The sequence below is a fragment of the Anguilla rostrata genome, chromosome 7 (assembly GCF_018555375.3).
Source record: "Anguilla rostrata isolate EN2019 chromosome 7, ASM1855537v3, whole genome shotgun sequence".
Lineage (NCBI taxonomy): Eukaryota > Metazoa > Chordata > Actinopteri > Anguilliformes > Anguillidae > Anguilla > Anguilla rostrata.
In genome coordinates this window covers 26,754,414-26,772,934 of record NC_057939.1, presented here as the reverse complement: position 1 = coordinate 26,772,934, position 18,521 = coordinate 26,754,414, and the positions used below count along the sequence as shown (strand labels likewise).

General features: G+C 46.2%; 1 protein-coding gene across 1 annotated transcript in view; it reads left to right on the top strand.

The window, feature by feature from the left end:
* Positions 1-18,320, top strand: part of LOC135259494 (polycomb group RING finger protein 3) — a 60,114-nt gene extending 41,794 nt beyond the window's left edge. Inside the window, exons 5-10 of the mRNA XM_064343970.1 lie at positions 2,255-2,310; positions 3,162-3,272; positions 4,630-4,718; positions 8,842-8,979; positions 10,741-10,821; positions 11,208-18,320. Coding sequence (XP_064200040.1) covers positions 2,255-2,310; positions 3,162-3,272; positions 4,630-4,718; positions 8,842-8,979; positions 10,741-10,821; positions 11,208-11,255 — 523 coding nt within the window. The 3' untranslated portion in view covers positions 11,256-18,320. The remainder of the gene's footprint in view (positions 1-2,254; positions 2,311-3,161; positions 3,273-4,629; positions 4,719-8,841; positions 8,980-10,740; positions 10,822-11,207) is intronic.
* Positions 18,321-18,521: the final 201 nt, after the last annotated feature.

Sequence of the window (18,521 nt, the reverse complement as noted above, 5' to 3'; positions counted from 1 at the left end):
CGAACTGGAACTGTGTCAGCTATAAGATCCTCTCCAGGGCGCCGCGCTCGCTGGCTTTGAAGAGTCCAGCTGCCCTTTAAGCCCTGGTGCTGTAACCTCCGAGCGGATGTCAGAATCCTCCCCAGTTTTTGTGGAAAATGCCAGAATAATTTATTCATGCCCAGCATTCCCTTCATTCATTATTTAACCTTACGAACAGTTAGCAGTGCGTGTTATCCAGAGCGAATTACAAAAGTGCCAATTGCGAAGTATCTAGAATAAATGAGCGTAAGATACTGACATTTGGAGTCATTATCGGCTTCTCTGGTAGGTGGAAATTTCAGTTCTGAGAATGAGAATGAGATCAGTGTTTGGCGTATCTAAATATTCTGTGTTACAGTGTGTGGGAATAATGATGCAACCATTAACAACTTCCAAAACATATGAAATATTCATAAACTCCCCCTCTCCCCTTTGAAGTGTGTGGGTGTCGGAGAAGGATGGAGAAGAAAAAAAAAAAAAGTTTGGAGCCGAACTTAATTTCAGCATTTATAGGAATGCAAAGATTAATGGATGAGGGGAGAAATGGGTCTGGGGCGCGGTGTAGTTGAGTTCTGGTGCTGGCTGAGGAAACGGAACCCTCACAAGACCTCGATTCCCCTGGGCCGGGCGTTAGCCAATCAGCTGACTCCACCCTGCTGGACGCGACCAACGCACAAACAGGAACCGGAGCTCAACAAAGATTGCACTTGTTGTGTTTTGTTTTTTTTCCTTGCCTTCCAACTTTTCCGTTGTCAACACATTGTGCTCGCAGATGAGCCGGCAGATGCTGGTTTGCAATTAAACTGCAATTAATAAAGCATCATCGATAAAGCCTTTCTTTAATTGCCCTGGAATTCTTCAGCGGGGGAACGCAATAAAAACTGGCGGTGTATTTTTTTCTGGGGGAGAAACATGAAAACAAATCAAAGCGTATGTTTATTTTCTGTGTAGCCTGTTGCCGGGGATACAGAACACTGACCTGCTTTCTGAAGCGGCAGTGGAGAGGCAGTAGCTGGAACTGCGTAGTTATCCCTGCGCTTGTGTGAACACCACCTCTGCCATTTTCTAAAACCTCATCCCAGCGAACGGAAGTATCCGTTCGCTGCCCGGTCCTCAGGCCGGACTCGTGAGAACTAAACAAGCGGACAAGTCCGCGCGACAGGAGACAAAAAACGAACACAAAGTAAAACGGACGTAGACGGGACAGGATACTCAGCCGGGCGGTAATTTAACAGGAGTCCGATGCGGGGAAGGAGGAGACACCTGCGTTGTAATGAAATCAAGCGAGCGGAATGCAAGTTAAATAGTTACTTACTTTAATTTGCTGGGCTCAGATTTCCCCCCTTTCCCAAGTACCTCTCTCTCTCTCTCCAGCGCGCGCACGCTCGATTTCGTGCCCCCACTCCGAGCGGACGCGTTTCCCCCCCCCCCCTCGAAAAATGTCTCTCATGCAGATTGCTCTGGTGTCAGAGTTAATTAAACCCTCTTAGACACACATAAATTAATAAATTACCGGTCTATTTTTACCCCGCTTTTTTTTTTTTTTTGTCCTCAGAACAGCAATCTGTCACTCACTCCACTTCCCGCCAGACGCTAATCTGTTCCATTCTCACACCCCCCCCCCCCCCTCCATTTTCCTGCCTTCAAAAATATGTGAGGCCACCCAGTAAAAGCCCCTCGACCTCACAAGCGCAGTACGGGCACCCCATCTTCTCTGAAGGGTGTCACTGAGTCCCTGAAGGTCCCCCGCTGTGTTTTCAGCGGTCCCTGCTTTGACGGTGGATATCGGGTGGGAGGTGTGGGGGCAGCGGGGGGGAGTGCGGAATGACCTGTTCTGACAGGTCAGCAATCTGAAGGTTTATTTAATTTTTTCGTGTTATTTTTTGTGTTTTTTTTTTTTTTCTTTTTTTCCCCTTTCTTTCTTTTTTCTCTCTTTGGACTACTATGATTGGGTGTACCACTCTCATTTGAGTCTGAATTCACATACATGTCTGTGTATTTGTATGTATATAATTATTTATTTACACACACAAGCACACACATTAGAATTAGTTTTCCCTCTATAATGGGTATTCGTGGATTTGAATTTCACTTGAAATTCACGGCATGGTTCCGGTGATATGTTTTAATGTTTCTCTCTCTCTGTTTCTTTCTCTGTCTCTCTCTCTCTTTGTCTTTGTCACTCTCTGTCTCTCTCTCTTTGTCTCTCTCTCTCTCTCTCTCTCTCTCTCAGCCATGACAGGACAATGCAAGATATTGTGTACAAATTGGTGCCGGGGCTCCAGGAAGGTCAGTACTAGCCTGTGCGCTCGCGCTCTCTGCTCTCAGTAATACCGGCGTGCCCCGTCTGTCGCTGCAGAAACCCGTGAACACACCCGAGGCTGTGCGTTCGGCAGGGAGGCTCCCGCTCCACGCAGAGAGAGCGGAGCTTAGCGCAGTACTGCCGTTTGCCCCGTCTGCTAATGCCTCTTAGCCACGGACTGCTAATAATAATAATAATAATAATAAATAATAATTCCTTGCATTTATATAACACTGTTCTCACACTCAAAGCGCTTTACAGTGATGAGGGGGTTACACGCTTCAGCCATCCGCCTGATTGACGCATGGCAGCCATTTTGGGCCACAACGCCCATGACACGTCAGTTGAGGTGGAGAGGGAGGGAGCAGTCTTGTGCCAATTAAACTTGGAGATGATTAGGTGGTAGGTTGAGAGAGCCCTGTTGTGAATAAGCACCTACTCTATGCACCAAGTGTCGTGGGATCTTTAATGACCGCACTGAGTCAGGAATACCTTGATTGGCATGTTATCGTGGATGCTTGCCACCATTCTGATTGACGTCTATAAAAAAAATGTACATATACAGCAGAAATGCTATTCCAGTCTTTTGTGTGAGTCCAATTGTTGGGTGATCCATCAGCTTTCAGCACGCAAGCCCGCCCCCCACCACCCCCCCCACCCCTTTCCTCGGAGAAAACGTGATCGCCAAGATGACATGACAGAAGGTCAGAGGTCACCACGGTCCCGAGCGGCATGACGGGCCAGGTGAACCCCGGGTCACCTCTGTCGCCATTGCGCTCGGAGCAGAAATTAAGATTGCGTTTCCCCCCCCCCCCCCCCATCCTTCTCTCCTCTGCAGAGGAAATGAAAAAGCAGAGGGACTTCTACCAGAAGCTCGGGATGGAGGTGCCGGGTGACGTCAAAGGAGAGCCGTGCAACGTGAAGCCTCACCTGGATCCTCAGCGGAACGGTGCGCTCCCGCTCCTCCTGCTGCTCCTGCTGCTCCTGCTCCTCCCGCTCCTCCTGCTCCTCCCGCTCCTCCTGCTCCTTCCGCTCCTCCTGCTCCTCGTGCTCCTCCCGCTCCTCCTGCTCCTCCCTCTCCTCCTGCTCCACCTGCTCCTCCTGCTCCTCCCGCTCCTCCCGCTGCACCTGCTCCTCCTGCTCCTCCCGCTCCTCCCGCTCCTCCTGCTCCTCCCGCTCCTCCTGCTGCTCCTGCTCCTCCCGCTCCTCCGGTCCTCCTGCTGCTCCCGCTCCTCCCGCTCCTCCCGCTCCTCCTGCTGCTCCTGCTCCTCCCGCTGCACCTGCTCCTCCCGCTGCACCTGCTCCTCCTGCTCCTACCTCTCCTCCTGCTCCTCCCTCTCCTCCTTCTCCTCCCACTCCTCCCTCTCCTCCCGCTCCTCCCGCTCCTCCTGCTCCACCTGCTCCTCCTGCTATTCCCTCTCCTCCCGCTCCTTCTGCTCCTCCCACTCCTCCCGCTCCTCCTGCTCCTCCCTCTCCTCCCTCTGCTCCTGCCGCTCCTCCTGCTCCTCCCTCTCCTCCTGCTCCTCCTGCTCCTCCTGCTCCTCCTGCTCCTGCCGCTCCTCCTGCTCCTCCCTCTCCTCCTGCTCCCCCTGCTCCTCCTGCTCCTCCCGCTCCTCCCGCTCCTCCTGCTGCTCCCGCTCCTCCTGCTCCTCCTGCTCCTGCCGCTCCTCCTGCTCCTCCCTCTCCTCCTGCTGCTCCTGCTCCTCCCGCTCCTCTTGCTCCTCCCGCTCCTCCGGCTCCTCCCGCTCCTCCCGCTCCTCCCTGCCGCCTTGCCGAGCATTGCTTTGCCGCCAGTTAGCCGGCACTCTTACCCACTGCACAGACCGGTGCCGAGACCAGGGGTCAAAGTGCAGTGATTCCCTAGAGGTTGGAAAGTAGTGCCAAGCAATTTCCAAGACCTCCACACCCTTTTCATCTGGCCCTGCCCCCTCACCACCTCGCCTGCCCCTCCCTCCTTTTGCCCCACCTATTTTATTCCTAATTCTACCCCTTCCCCACACAGCCATAACCCTCATCCCCTAAACCGACCCCCTCCCTCACCTAAGTCCACTCCTCTCTACTGTGCCACACCCCCTTCCCATATAGCTCCACCCCCTCCCCACCTGGACCTGCTATCCCATATAGATAGTCTTGGTCCCCACTGGAATAAATGTGTGAAGTGATTTTGCCTTTAATGCAAGGTGAAAATGCTACACAGCTGTCGGGCTGGACAGGGTGAATGTGCGGTTCATACAGGGGAGGGCAGATGGTGAGGACTTTTATTCTGAAATGCGTTCTCTGAGCCTGACCTGTCTCCACCACTGCAGGCGAGGTGAAGACTGAGGACACAACCAGCAAGGAAACGGCCGAGGAGAAGCAGGAGGAGGAAAACGACTACCACCGCAGCGACGAGCAGGTGCTTGTCCATGCCTCTCTCACCACACCTGTCCATTTACACCTGTGTTACTACACCTGTCTCAATATACCCATCTCACTTTGCCTCTCTCACCACACCTGTCCGAGTACACCTGTGTTACTACACCTGTCTCAATATACCCATCTCCCTTTGCCTGTCTCACCACACCTGTCTGAGTACACCTGTGTGACTACACCTGTCTCAGTATACCATCACTTGCCCTCCTACACTTCTGAACCCTCTCACTACACCTGTCTGAGTACACCTGTTTACTACACCTGTCTCAATATACCCATCTCACTTTGCCTCTCCCCCTACACCTGTGTGACTACACCTGTCTCAATATACCCATCTCACTTTGCCTCTCTCACTACACCTGTCCAATTACACCTGTGTGACTACACCTGTCTCAATATTCCCATCTCACTTTACCTGTTTGACCGTACCTGTGTGACTACAGCTGTCTCACTTTACCTGTCTTTCTACACCTGTTTCGGTACAGCTGTCTCACGAGCTCACCCAGACATGCTTCACATTTATAATGAGGTTGTACTGTCGGTTCTGATATAAATCCTATATCCAATTGCTTGTAGTAAGCAGTGAGATTAATAATATTGTAGACTAAGGCTGCTGATCGGGCTGCCACGGCTGTCTGCGTTTGGAAAAACTACACAATGTTACCTGTCACAGTGAAAGTACTGGATAGTCAGTTCAGCTAAGTTCAGCATCGGTATATTTATCCCCTTAAATCTACATGTTATTAAGGGCTACTGTGATTCATGGACACTGGGCAAAGGAACATTAAAACATGCGAAAAGTTGCTTGGAAAGTATCTATGGTGTACAGTCATTTCAGGGGTCTATATGCGAAAAGTTGCTTGGAAAGTATGTATGGTGTACAGTCATTTCAGGGCTCTATATGTGAAAAGTTGCTTGGAAAGTATCTATGGTGTACAGTCATTTCAGGGCTCTATATGTGAAAAGTTGCTTGGAAAGTATCTATGGTGTACATTCATCGCAGGGCTCTACATGCAAAAAGTTGCTTGCAAAGTATCTATGGTGTACAGTCATTTCAGGGCTCTTGTACCCCTGGTGCTCTTTCCCAGTTTCATCTATTTATTGAAAAGTGCTAATATTTCAGCTGTGAGACCTTCATCCGGGCTCGGATGTAATATGAGGTAGCTAAGTCTTAAGTGAATGAAACTTAGTGAAAACACCGCATGCTGGGATTTATTGGATTTTTTATTGAGTTGATATCCTCACCACGCACCTGTGGGTAAAATTACCAGATGCGCAAACATCCACAAACAAGTTCTTCTTCCTTCGGTGGAAAAGTTGTGAAGTGGATTTGCTGGTGTTGGTTGGATACAGATGCGGGAAGTGGTGTCTGAGTGCATGCGTGTGCATCTGTGTGCGTATGCGTGTGATTTTTTTTCTGTTTTTTTGTTGGATAAAAATACAGAAAGAGGTGTTTGCGTGTGTGGGTGTGTTGGGGAGTGTGTGTATGTGACTGCGTGCGTGCGTGTGTGTGTGTGTGTTTGAGTGCATGTTTGCATGTGCGTGTGTGTGTGTGTGTGCGTGTGTGTGTGTGTGTGTGTTTGAGTGCGTGTGTGTGTGTGTGTGTGTCTGTTTTTAAGTGCATGCTTGCGTGCGTGTATGTGTGTGTGTGTGTGTGTTTGAGTGCGTGTGTGTGTGTGTCTGTTTTTAAGTGCATGCTTGCGTGATGTGTGTGTGTGTGTGTGTGTGTGTGCGTGTGTGTGTGATTTGTTCTTCTGGTTATTGGTTGGATGAGGACGTTAGACGGGAGAAGCAGGAAGTGTCCCTTTCGAAGGCAACAGGGTGGAGGCTCTGCCCTGTTGATATTCTGCAGAGATGCAGTGAGGTCAGAATATTGAATAAATACTGCATTGCGCCTGCAGCATTTGTGCATGGCATGCACATACAGGGAGTGAGAGAGGTGGGGGGATGGGGGGTGGGGGAGGGGTTGAGTTGGTCAAACAGAAATATGAAGCAGAGATAAATAGAGAAAGGGAGAGAAAGGAAGAGGTAGGAGGCGAGAGACAGAAGTTGAGAGAAGGAGGGGAGAAGCGTGTAGTCAGGCAGCAAAGAAAAATTTGAGACAGACTGAGAAATGGAGGAACGTGACCTCCGTCCGGTGTTAAATAATAGAGTCGGTCAGAACAGAGGTTTTTAAAAGCATGTGCCGTGCCATGGCACCTCGTAACGTCATCGTATAAGCAGGACGCTACGTAGCTTCGCCCCGACAATCTGTCCATGCGGTCGGCCGCAAAAGGTCTGGAGCGCTTACCGCATTGTGGGAAAAGTGTCCTCTTTCACAGTGCCAGCTTGCTTGCTGCACCACATCAGAAACGGGCAACCCCGGTTGCGTTAGCCTTTTCGTTCGTCTTCTTTTCTCTCTAAAAGAACGTCGCGGCATTAGCATCCTTGCGCCCCTATGACAATAGCGACGGGTATTTTTTAAACCCGTTTCAAATGATCTATTTCACTCGGTCGCGCTTTTTTTTTTAGCGTGTGAAATGTGAAGGGAATAGGCCTACTAGCACATAGTTTATCTGCACCAAGAGAATTTTTATGAATATCTTACCCCCCACCTTTTACTTTTTGACTGTACATCTATCTTTCCCGTCTCCTGCAGGAAGCATAGATGCCTGGCGCTTTCACCAATACGCGAGAGAATATTAGCTATCTCAATGCAAAATCCAGAATCAGAGTGAATGGAATCCTGCTATGATGGCAGCCTGCGTGGAAGCCTTGCCTTTCACCGTCGTGCCATTTTGTATTCAGGCCGGTTGAGTCAGACGTGTCGAGTCTGGAGATTTCTTACCCTTCCCGAATATGAATGCATGAAATGAAAAGACGGTTCGGTATCGAGGAAATGGCACGCTTCCCTCGTCGCACCAAGCGCTCTCGTTCCCCGTTGCCCGTTTGAAAGCTGTTTTTATGGCTGCATTAAGAAGTATAATTTTCGCTGTAATTTGAACTACCTTTTATTAGTGCATTCGTTGCTTCTGTTTAATGAATGAGAAGCACCACGTAAATAACATTTATTATTATTTGAGATAATAGTCTCAGAAATAATAATAATATTTTAGGCGACATTATGCGTGACTCTGAGCTGAATGGCCTGTTTATCTCATTGCAGTGCTCAAATGCTGTTATATGGCATATATTAAGCCCTTATTACGTTCATTATGTGACAGAATGGCTTAGGGAGGTGTGCTGTCTCAGTGGACGTGCACATGATGCATTTATAAAAGAGAGCAGAGCCAATGAAATGGGTTTAGAGCAGAGCCAATGAAATGGGTTTAGAGCAGAGCCAATGAAATGGGGTTAGAGCAGAGCAGAGCAGAGCCATTGAAACGGGATTGAAGCCGAGCAGAGCCAATGAAACGGGGTTAGAGCAGAGCAGAGCCAATGAAATGGGGTTAGAGCAGAGCAGAGCCAATGAAACGGGGTTAGAGCAGAGCAGAGCCATTGAAACGAGATTGAAGCCGAGCAGAGCCAATGAAATGGGGTTAGAGCAGAGCAGAGCCAATGAAACGGGGTTAGAGCAGAGCAGAGCCAATGAAATGGGGTTAGAGCAGAGCAGAGCCAATGAAACGGGGTTAGAGCAGAGCAGAGCCATTGAAACGAGATTGAAGCCGAGCAGAGCCAATGAAATGGGTTACAGCAGAGCAGAGCAGAACGGGTTTGAAGAGCAAGCATGAAGCTTAGAGCAGAGGCAATAAAATTGGGTTAGAGCAGAGCAGAGCCAATGAAACCGGATTAGAGCAGAGCAGAGCAGAGCCAATGAAACAGGGTTAGAGCAGAGCAGAGCCAATGAAACAGGGTTAGGGCAGACAGGCTGCTGGCCCCGCCCATGTTCTGCTGGGTGAGGAGCTCACCATTCTTTTTTTTTAATTTCTTTGTCTGGTCTGCTTCTCCTTCTCCCTCTCTCCTGCAAACATGTTTGAAGTGTAACAGCTCTCTCTCTCTCTCTCTCTCTAAATTCAATTCAAAATGTTTTATTGATATACTTCAGTATACGTGTTGCCAAAGGTTTACAAAAACCACTTGCATAACTTACAGTATAATGTCATCAATTGTATGCCTCTCTCTCTCAGGTCAGTATCTGTTTGGAGTGCAACAGCAGTAAACTGAGGGGTCTGAAGAGGAAGTGGATTCGGTGCTCAGCACAGGCGACCGTCCTGCACCTCAAGAAGTTCATCGCCAAAAAGCTCAACCTTACGTCCTTTAACGAGGTAGCGAACCGCACCCCTCACCCCGATGACCCGGCACCCCTGCCCCACCTGGGTGGGGGAGTCTCCGGCACGGCATCAAGCGCTGATACCATGGTTGCCCTCGCCGGAGAGAGAGGCTCTCCTGACACGTGACGCCTACCCTTGTGCTCCTTGTGGCACTTCTGCCTTGGCCAGGGTGGGGCATCCTGCTCCTGGAGGGCAGTGTCCGTTTCTATATTTCATTCCTGCACTCCTGCAGTTATTCATAAGGAGCCCAACCCCTTATGTGATGCTTTAGTTGCATGTACTGATGAACGAATGAATGATCTAATCTGTGAGTGATGTGATGTCAGTGTGTACAGATAATTCAGCCAGAGTAACCGGTGGAAACAGAAATTCTAAATGGACTCTCGGCCCTCCAGGAACAGGGAGAAACCTGGCAACATAAGTTGTTATCTTGTCATGCCAATAAAGTATTTTTGAATTGAATTGAATTGAGAAACCCCTGCTCTAAGCAGTCTTCCTCTTCCTCTATCTTCAGACCGCCCTGTTAGTATTTGAAGGGAGCATGAGGTTTCAGTAACTCTGTGAGGGATAAAGCCGCAGATTCATATCAGCGAATGAAAAATAGACTCCGTTCTCTGCAGCAAATCGCCACGATTTCTTCACCGATAACATTTTTTTTTTGGCTCCGCCCATTCTGGGGGCAGGCAAAGCCTCAACTGGCCCACCTCTGCCTCTGGACCCGTTCGTGGGTCAGTCGCGCGTCTCCCTCGGGTGCGGCGTTGGCCGTTTCTCACACGCCGTCTCCCTCCGCTTTCCTTCGAAGTGCTAACGACCGATAAATCCGCCGCGCGTCCGCGCGCTCGATAACCCGAGGTCCCCCCCCGTCACGCTGTTGTCTTTTCCATCCCGGGTCCGTTTGTCACCCGCCGTACGTTCGCGGCGCGACGCGCTCGCTCGGCGTCGTCCGCTCTCCGTCACCTTTTATCTGAGGGGCCCTGTCGAGAGCCGCGCGCAGCCGCACGCGACAAATCATCTCGTGTTCTCGTTTCTCCCCTTGCGCCCCCCCCCCCCCCTCCCTCCGAGCGACATCTTTCTCTCCCGCCTCCTTTCCCTCGCGGGCTGCACGGGGCGGGCCCCGCCCCCCTTCCGCCGGTCCGCGGCGTCGGCGTTAGCGCGCGGCGTCGAGCAGAGACGGATACCGCGTGAAGTCGGTTTCGGCGGGAAAAGAAAAAACAACAGGCGCTCCGTAGCAACAGGTCAGCTTTTTGCTGCCAAAGAGAATCAAAATCCCCATTACATCTTTATCAGCTACAGATAATAATTTGGCATCTACAATTGCTGTCTGCACCATACCATGGAGGTCAACTCCATTTATGTCATTCATTTTAGAGATTGATTTAAAATTCAGTTCATGGACTGCAAAAATGGGATTAATGTTTTTGGGGATTTTTTTCCCCCAGTTCATGACTTGAATTTCAATAAATTCAGTTCACGAATTGACTGATTCAAACTGTAAGCTGTTTTTCAAGTGTACGGTTGTTAAGTAGAGATTTCCTGATAAGTGTAGTTAGGTCCTGAGATGGAACTGTGCTCAAAATTGTGAAAATGACTAATTCTTTCCCCAACGTTAATAAATACGAAGACTGTAGGTGTTACTCGTGCTTGAGAAACGTTACATTTGCTTTGCATTGTGTCATTGTTATTGGTTTTTTATTTTATTTTTAAGCTGTGTTACATTTTTTTAAATGAAATTCTTTTATCATATTTGTTTTTCAGCTGGACATTTTATGCAATGAAGAAATCTTGGGCAAGGATCACACATTGAAATTTGTAGTTGTGACAAGATGGAGATTTAAGGTACTTATTAAAGAGCTGAACTGCACTAAAAAGATTTTTAACACTGGAAAACTGACTGTTGGAAGATGACAAGGCAGTACAATATGAAACATGAAAACTGGTCTTATTAATATCTCTTTCTTTGTTGGTTAATATGCCTTTCATACAAGTTGTTTAATATTACCTTTCGTACTGGTTGGTTAATATGCCTTTCTTACAAGTTGGTGTTGGTGGTGGATGTCAGGCAATTCCTGTCACAATATGCATCTTAATTTGGGATTTAATCAAGCTGAAGAAAAGGAATGGATAAATTAAAATCTGTGTCAGTTTTAATACTTGTATATTCTGTAAGAGAGAAGGTTGATTACATGGTTTTCTAGTAACTATTGTTTTGCTTTCCTTTGCAGAAATCCCCCCTTCTTTTGCATTATCGACCCAAAATGGATTTGCTGTAATGGGACAAATTTGGTTGAACTGGCCTCCCTGGCCTCATTACCCTGGACCCCTTCTATTTATGCACAGATGATCATCCCAGCAAAGACACACACACACACACACACACAAGCGCAAACGCACTCACACACCCTCACACACACATGGACTAGTACTCTTTCTCTCTCTCTCTTTCTCTCCCTCTCTCTCTCTCTCTCTCTCTCACACACACACACACACACACACACACACACACACAAGCACACATGCATACACAACCCAGCAAATCATGAACAGAAAATTTTGCAGTACCTGGTGGACTATAAAGAAAAAGAACAAAAAAAAAATTACAAAAAAGTTCTAGTGTGTGAAAAGAAAAGAAGAATTGAAGAAAGCATATATTTATACTTTTGTACAGAAGAAAGACTGGACAAGGACCCAAGACACTACCATGCTCTGTTTACATGTCAATGAGGGAGAGGAGTCACATGACCCCCTCTGGATGAGGCTCTTCCCTTTGTTGCAAAAAAGGCTGTTTTTCTTGTGCATGGTTGTCAGCATGGACACCAGCGATTTGGGGAGGTGGTGGGATGGACACCTGCGATTTGGGGAAGGGGGTGGGGTGGAGGTTTTTAACAACTCATTTTTCCTTTCAGGTCACACTTAACTAGTCTTGGGAGCACAGAAAGTATATATAGTTATATATGACAATTTCTAAACTGTTCATTGAGTTGTGTGTTGTCTCTTGAGGTTTTACTTTTCTTTTTGTTTTATTGCTTTGATTTTCGGAGTCAATTGTGAATAGTTTGAAATTATTTTTTTTTTCCCCGTTTGTGTAGTAATTTATGTTCTATCTTATATACCAATATTGTATATAAAAAAAGTCATTATGAGAGATTTGAGAGTTATGGTTTCCATAAGTGCTATAATTGGGGCTACGTACTGTTTGTAGCCTGCTAAGCGAGTGAATAGTAGAGAACATTGGCGTGGGAGTTAGATTTCAAATGCATACCAGCTTCTTTACTTAGACAGTATAGGGGCATCCTATCCTCTGTGCGTATTGCAAGTCCTTCTGGTACATGACTAAGGTTGTTTGGCGTTTTTTTTTTTCCCGTTGCGGAAGCGAAACCATGTTTGGTTGCCATTTGCTGTAAACGGACGCTGCGCTCTGCACGTACGCCTTTGCGCCCGTCCTGTGCGAAACATCTCCTCGGTCAAGTTAGGGTAAGGCGTGGGGCACCAGGCCTGCCGCGTTTGCGAAGGCGGTGTTTTTGTTTGACGTGCAGCCTCTGCGGAACCAGTCTGAAATATGCACCGGAAGATTTTTTAAATAGGCACCCGTCACAGGTGTTCTTTCGCGTCTCGGACCGGTGCTGCTCACTTTGAGCTCTTAAGGTGTTCCGGTCATGCAGTGGAAATCTTTTGCACCGGCTTTTTCCCCCCTCTTTTTTGTATTTTGTCCCCCTGCTCCCCACCCCCCAATTTCCCTACATCCTGATTACAGAAAGACGGTAGGACTTTTAGTAAAACTTCTCTTGAACTGTATGGCATAAACCTCAATATAGCTACCATTTGCATGACATGACATCATGTCATCCAGTCTTGATGACATATTGCATCTCATGACATAACATAGTTATATAAGTAACATGTCTTTGTGATAATGTAATGTATTCACTGGATTTGAAGATACACTATATGACCAAAAGTATCTGGACACCCCTTGGTCTGCGGCTGTTTTTCGTGGTTTGGGCTAGGCCCCTTAGTTCTAGACAGATCGTAATGCTACAGCATACAATCACATTCTACGCTTCCCCAACAGTTTGGGGAAGGCCCTTTCCTGTTTCAGCATGGCAATGCCCCCGGGTACACAGCAAGGGCGTTGTAGAAATGGTTTTGTTGAGAACGGTGTGGAAAAACTTGACTGGCCTGCACAGAGCCTTGAACTCAACCCTATCCAACACTTTGGGGATCTGTTGGAAAGGCAACTTTGAGTCTAGCCTAATCGGCCAATCGGTGCCCGACCTCTCTAATGCTCTTTTGGCTGAATGGAAGCAAATCTCTGTAGCAATGCTCCAACATCTAATGTTAAGTCTTCCCAGAAGAGTTGAGGTTGTTACAGCAGCAATGGATGGATCAACTCCATATTAATGCACAGAATTTTGGATGAGATGTTTGATGTCAAGTGTCCACATGCTTTTGGCCATGCAGTGTAACTCACAAAATGATCACTGAGTATTACATGACAATGTTAGCGCATGTCAGAAGCTGTAAAATGTCATTATGACAGGTCTCATGTCATGTTTATGGCAGTGTTATAACATGTCATGAGCTACGATATTCTTTTATGACGTGGTTATGTCATGTTTATGACTGTGTTATGAGCTGTTATGATGTGTAGCTCAAATGAACGTGTTACCAGGTTTTGGGCCCTGTCCCAGAGAAAGACTGGTCCATACAGTGCCACTCGGTCCCAGAACAGTCAAGTTCGCTGCGTTCCTCCTAACCCCGTCCGATGAGCTCTTCTGAATTTACATACACGATTAACATTTAAATGCATAGGTATGACATTTCCGTTTTAAATTATGAAATTATTTCAGATGAATAAGAAAACCCAGTATCCCTTTTTATATGGTAAACCTCAGACATGAAATAGCATTTTTATATCAAAAGTTTGCTCTGATGAACACTAAGTCATGAGCAAAATGTCTATTTTTTTTTTTTTTGGAAATGTAATTTTAACTGATCCAAATCCACTACAATATGCAAAGATTTTCATATAAGCTGATTCCCATTTGCACACAATACAACAGACTGCTATTTCTATTACATTTCTTATGACTAATGTCAATTAAAGATAATTTATGTAGTATTGAAACTAAAAAGAGAATGATGAATTCAGTTTTAATTGGTAAAAGAAATGTAATTTCCTGTTTGTAATGAATATTCCAATAGCAAAAAAATTCGGATTTATGAAGCTGTGAGTTCAACTAAAAATGATTTCAGTTGATCATTTCTGCTATGTTCATTTTCAAACAGCATCTGTGATTGGTTTGATCTTTATATAGTACTGATTGACGGAATTTTTGATTGGTCTGATAATAAGCAGCAGGAGTTGAGGGTGTAAAAAAAAATCCTGTCTGCCCTTACGGAAATTGAATATACGGCAATATACTGAAATTTGTTATATTTTCAAGAGAATAATATGTTGCAATAATTCACAATATGTGGGCAAATGTACAAATTATTGTCGTTCTCTGTCATTGCAAAATGTTTTTAAATGATACATGCTCTAAAATATATTTTAAAATGTATTTTCCAAAAACATAATCTATATACAATGTTTTGCAGTATTTACTATTTCTGTAAGGGCCTGGCACCTGCTCTGAATGCTACGTGCTCCGTTCTCTAGTGAGGTGTTTTTCTTTGCATTTTTGACCTGTCAGAAATGACACAGCCTGTAAATCTTTATTTTCTCTGAAGAAACCCAAGGTGCTGAAGACACAGGGTGGGGAAATGAGCCGTCCTGCCATTTTGAATGCAACTTTTGAATGGAGACCGGCTGTAGCAGGCAAGCATTCAAATGGGATAAAATCCTTCTCTCTCTTGTGTACCATTGCAAATGATGGAAACATATTTCCTGACAACTGGAAGCCAGATGACCCATCAAGGGTCAGAAATTCAGATGCTGCTGCGATTGAATTTTTGTGAGAAAAGCTCTAGATTTTGGCCTCCCTGAATCAGTTATTTGGACTACATCCTTGCCCTTGTAAGAGTATTGGTGCTACTTTAAGGACTTTGTATTCTGTTTTCAGTTCAGTAGAGAAGAGGTGATCTGTTTAAATGGTCTTTGCCTTTCTCTGTTCAGTTTCTTTCCTGATGATATTATTGTCTCGAATGCCTTTGGCCATAGCTTACCCTCACAAACCCCGGATATCGTCACAAGTGTTGAATCATTCAAGATACAAATGAACTGAAATTTAACCACAATTTACTACATCAGAAACCTGCTTTGATTTTTCAAATTTGCCCCAAAGTTGAAAGCGATGTTTTTTATTTGTAACAAATGCTTTTTTTGCATCACCAAGTAGCTATTTATTTTTGTTGCGGTAGAAAACCGTAATTGCAAGAAAAAAGTCTGAGAAGTTACTATGGTTTCAATGGCCACTGTATTTGAGTTTAAATTAGATTTAAGCTTGTATAATTGTACAATGGCTTAATTATTATTAGCATTAATCAAAAAGGCTTTTGATCTATTGTGAATTTTGTACTGTGTGATTGGTGCTCAGGAATCCTTTGACCTGAGCTTTGAGACTAATGTCTGAAGGTTGAGGGGTTTGCCATGGGGAAGGTTGGAGGCTCTTTCTGGTTCCTCTTCTCTCTCTGACTGGAGCTCAACATGGTGCTAACGTTTCTGCTGTATTGCACTCTAACCTCCAGCACACACGTAGACATGCTTCTGCTCTACAATGATCTGCCAACACTTTTTGCAGGTTTGGTAGGTGTATGAATTTGGTTGTCCTACCATTGGCATTTGGTAGCCCTAGTGTGGCTGCTTGGTATGTTTGTTTGGTAGTCCTCGTGTAGGTGTTTGGTATGTTAACACTGGTGTCTGGTAGCCCTTACTTTGGAGATTTTTGTCATGCCGAGATTGAAGGTGTTACCTGGCTGCTGGGGGATTACCTGTACAAGCATTAGGGTATTGTACTGGATGTACAAGTCTGGTCCTCAGGTGCTTGCTTTGGAGCAGGGCCCGTTCTAGGCATAGACGTGAAGGGCGTTGGGGAGAGTGCCAAATGAAGGGGGGCGGGGGGATCCACATGTTGCCTCCATGGTAGTGGCCCCCACCAGTTCGCTATCACACCTAGAGCAGCGGAAAGGATGCAGCAATCTAACCCATTGCTGCAGTGATTTGGGAGATTTTAAAACATTTTTTTTTTATCCACGTCCACCTGTTGGAAGGTGACAAGACCCTCTCCTGTGGTCATGTTTCTCACCGTTTGATGTTCAGTGAGTTCCTCCAACTCGGGTAGCTCAGTACGCCTCGCATGCGACAAGGCAGAAGGTTCTGACCTTCTGACCTTCCCCAGGGATGGACGCAAGCCCCTTACTGACAGTCAGCTTTGTCGGCTTGTTCTTTTTGAATGGGGTGATGTAATGAAAATCCAGCCCTCCATTTAGTCCGCAGGTCACGATGTTCAGTGGGACTGGAAACTCCAGCATCCCTCCAGCTTCTCCGAAGGTCCTGCTACAGACACCGGGCTGCTGTGCTGCCAGTCTCCATTCATCTCCATTCATTCTTCAGTCCTTGCTGTTGCTCTCAGGAGCCGATAGCCGAGTTTCTCTTTAGCGTTTACAGAGCCACTTTGCGGTTACTCGGCCGCTCGCCGCTTGTTAATGGAAGGCATCCGCACACAGACCGTCGCCTGAATGCTCTTCAAGCGCCATCTGGCACGGGCCTCGGCACCGACCCGCCCCCCCCCCCAAAGGGCGGACGGCAGAGAGCGCGTCAGGGATCATTCTGGAAATACTCTTTCCTGACCCTGCAAATTCCGGGATATTCAGCTTCGTTGCTGAACGTTTCAGTCTCTCCTCAGCTGTCAGAGTATAAACGTTGTCGTGATGTGCGCGCGCTTATGTTCTGCCTCTGTTTGAGACTTTTTGAGTCTTTAGGATAAGAATGCAGTATTTTGTGATTAATGGGGAAACGCTGCACCCCTGGCGGGTTTGGAAGGGCGGCGCGTCGCAGCCGCAGGGCGCGTGCGCGGTCGTGCTGTGGCGTCAGACAGGCGGCAGTCGGCTCGCGGGGCATCGCGTGGCGCACGCGGCCGCGCTGTGTTGTCTAACGGGTGCTACTAATGTGAAGTTAGGCAGTCACTCAGCGTCGCCTCGCCGACTGTTGAAGCTCCTGTTACGGACATTTTGGAAGGGCCAATGGCTGGACAGGAACAGCAAGATTTTGTATGTAGCCCCGCCCCCAAGGCAGAGGGATGTGGAAATCAGCTTTTCCGTTACTGACTAGGCAACACAAAGACCTCTTTAAGAGAGGAAAAGAGACGTGGTTTCTACCGAGGAGATGTGACACCGGGTGCTATAAAGGTGAAACTTCTGCAGCTAGTTTGAAGCTCTTGTGCTGGAGGGCAGTGTATTCAGTGTGTTCTGTTTACTGCTGGTTACAGTGTTCTTTTATTTACAGAGCATCACAGCATCTACAGCCTTTACTCTGGCAAACCACCATGAGCCAGAATAAAACCATCAATTTCACAGTTCAAAATGAAAAGTTATTATTATTATTATTATTATTATTATTATTATTTTATTTTATGTCAGGGCCCTGATTCTTTGAGGATTGCAATTTTAATTTTTTGTACATTTTCATTTTGAAGTCCAGGATTGAATTTTCTTTCAGTTAAATTCTAATTATTGTTATGAAAACAAGAAACTAAATTATAATCCTTAATGTTTTACATTTCTTGTTCCCTGTGAGTATGATCACGTTTGGACTCTCATTTAGGACCGTGTCTTAAAATAACAGGGAAGTCAGCATTCATGTGGTTCACTATGTTTTTGTAAGTAAGAAATGTGCAATATACGCTTCTCAGATGGTTCAGAGCTAAAACTGAAAACTCCAGTTTTTTTTTCTTTTCTTTTCTTTTTTTTGCCTGTCCCTTTTTCTCAGGTGAAAGATTGCTTTCTCAGCCTCTGTGGGTGGTGTAGAGTCTCAGCTCACACTAATGCACTCTTAAAAACTCAAACGGGAGTGTTTTCATTTTCGTCCTTTCTCATTGGAAAGGAAGGATCCGGATCTTGGTTCTTTTGTTCATTTTGGATGTTTTTGTGACGCAATTTTTACAATTCTGTTCAAAACACAGGCACTTATTTCAGTGTCATTTTTGTCTTACTTTATTTTGTATCATGATTATTTATTGCACGTTATTAAAAATGTGTTTTTTTTTTCATTGCCATGTAAAAGAAGTGTGGGGTTAAAGGAGTAAAGAGGACTGAGCTGGTTTTTCTGACACATTGAGGAAGCATTTCAGTGAAAATTTTCAGAGTGTGTATTTCATGAATAAATGCCTTTAACGTAACTCCCAGTGCACTGAATTCATGGTTTCATCCATTCAATAAGTCAGCTGATTATGCGGATGGTCATTTTAATTTCCAATTATGCCAATCAACTAAACCACGCTTTTCATGTCAAACTGCTGAAGTTAAGCAGCCATACCACCCTGAACCCATTTCATGTTTGACTGCTGAAGCTACAGGTGTTGTCTTAGGTAGTACTTGGA